At 46.7% G+C, this 6,000-nt stretch overlaps 1 protein-coding gene across 1 annotated transcript in view; it reads left to right on the top strand.

The window, feature by feature from the left end:
* The first annotated feature begins 1,466 nt into the window (after nt 1-1,466).
* FAT2 (FAT atypical cadherin 2) overlaps nt 1,467-6,000 on the top strand; it is a 45,307-nt gene continuing 40,773 nt past the window's right edge. Inside the window, exons 1-2 of the mRNA XM_066329562.1 lie at nt 1,467-4,731; nt 5,144-5,458. Of these exons, the coding sequence (XP_066185659.1) occupies nt 1,467-4,731; nt 5,144-5,458 (3,580 nt within the window). The remainder of the gene's footprint in view (nt 4,732-5,143; nt 5,459-6,000) is intronic.

The raw sequence follows: 6,000 nt of genomic DNA, 5'->3' as shown, positions 1-6,000 counted from the left end.
AATAAGGAATGATCACAGAGAGATTTTTACATGGTTGGCATCTATTTACCATAGGAGAAAAGGACTTGAAGCAAATATGACATTTACAGCTTTGGATTTATCAGTAATTAAATACCTCAGTGAGAGAATATGACACATACTGTTAGTTGGGCTCCAACAATTTGCCCCTAACATTCAACTTGAGTTACAAATTGAACTAGTTCTGGTTCTTAAAGAGATGAGTCTTGAAAAAGTGTCTGGAAAAACAAGTCTTCCCTGTTTAAATTAGGAATGTGCCAAATGACTGGCAGGTACTTGATATATAATTTAAATTTAAAACAGGAAGAAACAGTTCTAGATAAAGATCTCCTAGGATATCTAGGGGAAATATATGCACCTATATTTAGCTTATCCCTGGTTTCAACCCCTAACTGCACACACAGCAGCATGCACTTAGCTTCTGAAAAGAACAGGCCTTGATCCTTTAACAAGCTCTGCAAAGCTCCCTAATAAAGTTCCATCCCTGTTAATCACATGTGTGCTCCCCAGTTCCTTCTTTGATGCACCTTGCTCACAGAGATGAGCCGTGGAGCCGCAGCTGCTCGGGGGCTGTTGGAGAAGGAAGCTGATGGCGAGTGGTCATGCACAGCAGGAATTCCACAGGAATCCTGACCCTGGGGCTTCGCTGTGAGAAGGCAGGAACCAGAGGGATTACTCAAGGGCTGAGGGTGACATGGGCAAAGTGTCATGCTGGAAATGTTCTCCTTCAGTCAACGCAGGAGGCAGCAGAGTCAGGCCTGTGAATTGGAAGAACTTTCAGGTAATTAAGGCAGAGCTTGATTAGAAACTGAGTGAAAACTGCTGGAAAGGCCACATTGTGGAGCTGCACACTCAGAAGGAATTGATACAACACGGCATGTGTTCCCCATCATTGCTATGGAAGGATAATGCATCCTGTAGCACAGGGAGAGAAAGGGGAAGACAAACAGCAGAGTCATGTAAATCATTTTGTATTTTGACTCTTGAAGATACTTTGCAGAAATTTCAGTGGAGAGAGGAGTTAAGATGGAAAAGGGAGGCTGGATAAACAAAACAAGAGGGAGTTTAGATTGGGGGTGGAGACTTCAGATTTGCTGTTTGACTTAGGAGAAAGCAGAATGAAGGGAGGGCAAGAATGTTCACAGAATAGCAAGTCAGCCTGATCAGAGCATCTTGCATGACTTTGCACATTTTGCCCTCTATAAAGGCAGAAACTGAAGAAGAGAAAGTGAAGAAATACGAGCCAGCACAGGGATGTGGGAGAGTAGATCTCTTACTGGGACAAAGAGAAGAGCTGAGCCAACAATTGTATCAGTAAAAGTCAGGACAGACAGAGCAGGGAGGTGAGGCTGAGCCCTTGCAGGCCTTTTTCTGTAACACACTGACCTTGGTGAAAATTACCAATGTTCTTCCTTTGACACCTGCAGGGCTCAAGGAGACACCGCACCATGGAAGTCTCCATCAGGAGTCACTTCCTGAGTGTTGCTGTTTTCCTGATGCATTGTGTGCTCCACAAGGCGAGCTGTGAGAAGGGCAGCACTTCCCCTCTGCACTTCACCCACTTCTTCTACAATGCCACCATCTACGAGAATTCAGCCCCCAAGACCTACGTGGAGAGCTACGTCAAAATGGGTATTTACAAGAGGGACCCTGAGTGGGACATCAGGTACAGAATAGCTTCTGGGGACAACACTGGTCTGTTTAAAACAGAGGAGCACGTGATTGGGGATTTCTGCTTCTTGAGAATAAGAACCAGGAGCAGCAACACAGCACTTTTAAACCGTGAGGTCAAAGACAGTTACATGTTAATAATCAAGGCCACAGAGAGCACCTTTGCCTACGAAGCCTGGGCCAAAGTCTTGATCCATATTCTGGACAGAAATGACTTGAAACCTCTCTTTTCACCCCCCTCCTACAAAGTATCCATCAGAGAAGACACTCCTCTGAAAACTGTGGTCAGCACGCTCAGTGCCACTGATGCTGATGCTGGCCAGAACGCTGAGTTCTACTATGCCCTCAACACCAAGTCCAACCTATTCACTGTGCACCCCACCACGGGGGCAGTTATGGTCACAGGCAGGCTGAACAGCACCCATCGAGGCAGGCATAACCTGCAGGTTTTGGCTGTGGACAGAATGAGAAAGATCACGGAGGGGAATGGCTTTGGGAACTTGGCTAGTCTCACAATCCAGGTGGAGCCATCTGCCAGGAAACCCCCCTCTATCTCCTCAGTGAAGGTGACATCACCTGACTCAGGTGAAGACTTTATCTATGCAACTCTTTCTGTAGAAAGTGGTGACTCAGAAGCAGGGATTGATTCGGTTGAGTTTGTGGATGGAGATCCGGGAAGACATTTCAGAGCCATCAGATCCTACTTTGGGAGCACTGAGTTCATGATTGTGTCAAACAAAGAGATAAATTGGTTACTTTACCCATTTGGTTTCAACCTCAGCGTGCAAGTCAAGGATAAGAGCAAACCACCACTGTTCTCTCCTGTCAAAATTGTCCACATACCTCCCTCCAAGTATGTTTCTGCCAGGTTTGAGAAAGAAGTGTACCGGGTCCAGCTCAGTGAATTTTCCCCTCCTGGAAGCCAAGTTGTTATGGTGAAGATCGCCCCAGTTTTCCCAAATCTTAAATACATTTTGAGACCTACTCCTGACAGCACAAACTTTAAGATCAATTCTCACACTGGACTGATAACTACGGTCAGAGCAATGGACTTCCATGAGCAGTCCAGTTTTGAGCTTGAAGTTACAACTAGTAACAGTCACACATCCACGACTGTTATCATTGACATCACTGACTGCAACAATCACGCTCCAACTTTTACTGAGTCTTCATACCATGGGGCCTTTGACGAGAACGTTCCTCCTGGTACCAGTGTCTTAACAGTAAGGGCTACAGATGAAGATAAAGGAGACAATGGCTTTGTCACCTACAGCATAGCCAACCAGAAATCAGTTCCCTTTGTCATTGACCCCTACTCTGGTGTCATTTCCACCTCCAAGTCGATGGACTATGAGCTGATGCAGAGGTGGTACCACCTGCGAGTGTGGGCGTCAGATTGGGGCTCACCCTTCCGCCACGAGACAGAGGTGTACGTCTCCCTCACACTCAGCAATGTCAATGACAATGCTCCTGTGTTTGAGAAGGCAAGCTGCAGTGGCACCATCCCACGGGACTTTCCAGTTGGGAGCCCTGTGGCCACAGTCTCTGCAATCGACAGTGATGAGCTGCAGCATATCAAATACGAAATCAAATCTGGCAACGAGTTACAGCATTTTGAACTGAATCCCATCTCTGGAGTAATATCCCTTAGAATATCTCTGCGAGATCTTCCTTCTGAACAGCCACTTTTCTACTCTTTGAAAATAACTGCAACAGATGGAGAGAACTATGCTTTGCCAACATCTGTAAACATCAGCGTGGTCGGCCAAGGTCTCCCCGTCAAAATGCAGTGTGAGGAAACAGGAGTCTTGAAGCAACTGACAGAGACCATCATACACTCTATTGAGTCTCAGTCTCAAGGCCATGGGCAGGATGATGAAACATCTCTGAACTTGCACCTTATAAACCATAATGCTCCTAAGTTTGATGACAGCTTTCCACGATCTATTGATATCATAGAGACTGTTCCCATAAACTCAACTATTGCTGACCTTTCAGCCCTTGATCCTGACACTGGTTTTAATGGAAAACTGGTCTATGTGATCTCAGATGGAAATGATGACAGCTGCTTTACAATTGACCTGGAACTGGGTCTTCTTCAAGTCCTTTCTCCTTTAGATCATGAACGAACCAGCTTCTACATTCTTAACATTACTGTGTATGACCTTGGCACACCACAGAAATCATCTTGGAAACTATTGGCTGTGAATGTGTTGGATACCAATGATAATACTCCTAAATTCCCTCAAGGTGCCTACTGGGTGGCAATACCAGAACACGTAGCAGCAGGGACAACAATAGCTCAACTGAAAGCAGAAGATGCTGATACAGATGACAATGGGAGAGTAAAATACTCCCTCCTAACCCCCACGGACAAGTTTGCCATTAACAGTGTCACTGGAGAAGTGACGGTTACAGGTGCTCTAGATAGAGAGTTGTGGCCTTGCTATGTGCTGAAAATAGAAGCTAGGGACCAGCCCAAAACAAGCTTCCAGCTGTTCTCTGTTGCAGACCTCGTTGTGACTCTGGAGGATGTGAACGACAACACCCCACAGTGCCTCCCAGCCCTCAACAGCGTGAAGGTCCCTGAAGACCTGCCCGTGGGGACCATTGTCCTGTTTCTGGAGGCTTTTGACCCCGATGCTGGCTCCGGGGGGGAGGTGAGGTACAGCCTCGTTAACAATGAGGAGATGATGTTTCATGTGGATAAGCTGAGCGGGGCGCTCCATTTGGAGAAGGAGCTGGACTATGAGAAGAGGGACTCTTACAATCTAACCGTGCAGGTCAGTGACGGTGGGAAGCCCTTCTCTCGATCTTCCCTCTGCCACCTGGAAGTGAACGTCATGGATGTCAACGAGAACTTGAACCCACCTCGCTTTGCCTCCTTTGTCTTCAAAGGCTGGGTGCAGGAGAACAGCCCCAAGGGCACGTCGGTGATGATGGTCACAGCAAAGGACATCGACAGGGGCAAAGATGGAGAGGTTCAGTATTTCCTCCGAGAAGGCACTGGCCTGTCAGTCTTCCACATTGAAAAGGACACAGGTAAGGACATCTTCATTTAATAGTGAACCTTGAAGGCTTAAACTGCCTGCTGTGTTTGGCCTGGCTGTTTACAGTGTTCGATGCACTCAGGTCTTTCTTGATTGTGCAGGGATTTGCCAAGTCCATCTCTAGATCTGGGTAGGAACAAGCAGGAGGTTTTCTCCTTAAAATAATGGCAAATCAATATCTGTCCTGCCCCAAAATACTGAGGTCTTCTCTTTCTCTAGTGTACCAAAAATTAACCTCAGCAGAAGTAAGCCCTCACCTTCCACACAATCTCACAGCCACGCATGGTTGGTGTGAGAGTTTGTGTGTGCAGCAAAGAACAGGAAGCAGACTTGAGACTGCTCTGTCAAGGACTGAGCAGTCTGAGTTCCTTAAATCCCTCACAAACACTCTGTCCTCCTCTCAGGCATCATACGGACCATGGGATCCCTTGACCGAGAGGGAACATCTCACTACTGGCTGACTGTGCTAGCCCTTGACCTGGGAACAATTCCTCTGTCTTCTGTGACTGAAATTTATATTGAAGTCACTGATACCAATGACAACCCACCTCAGATGTCCAGACCTGTCTTCTATGCCTCTGTGATGGAGAATTCCCCACCAAACACATCTGTCCTTCAGCTTGATGCCTTTGATCCAGACTCCAGCTCAGAGGGAAAACTAACTTTTCACATCCTAACTGGAAATCCTCAAGGACTCTTCACCATTAACCTCATTACAGGTAAGATTGACCCAGCTCAGCATCTGTTTTTGAGGCTTCCAAGTGCCCAGAGGATGTTACATATTCAATATAAACAGCCCACACAGCTGCCTTTGTCACACCTTCCTCCTGCAGCAAAAGTCCCAGTCTCCAAATGCACTCTGTGGGGAGTCTGAGGATTGAAACCCTCAACCTGAGGGCCTCCATTTGCATCCAGATGGCTCTTAGAATGACACAAATGTGCTGCTTTCAAAGCCCTGAACAGTTGATTTTAATCTTCCCCCTTATAAACAACTGCCCTGTTGCACAGCCTGAGCCAGGGAACACCCTTCTGGAGGTGACTGTTCCTGACACAGACCCAGGCAGGATTAACAAAAACGAATTCCACTGCACTTAAAGGCTCCACCCATTCTCCAGCACTATTAATGTAGTAAGTGTAGTAAGCCTCTTCTGCCATCTTCCTAGACTATATCTTTCATCTGAGGATTATTTACCAGATCTTTCAGAGCCATCAAAAACCCGCTGATGTTTTGTGTAAACAGCTTCCTCAAACCATCCCAGCA

The sequence above is a fragment of the Sylvia atricapilla genome, chromosome 14 (genome assembly GCF_009819655.1).
Source record: "Sylvia atricapilla isolate bSylAtr1 chromosome 14, bSylAtr1.pri, whole genome shotgun sequence".
In the NCBI taxonomy this organism is placed as follows: Eukaryota; Metazoa; Chordata; class Aves; order Passeriformes; family Sylviidae; genus Sylvia; species Sylvia atricapilla.
Note: the sequence above shows the minus strand (reverse complement) of the source record. Positions and strands in the feature narration are given on the sequence as shown.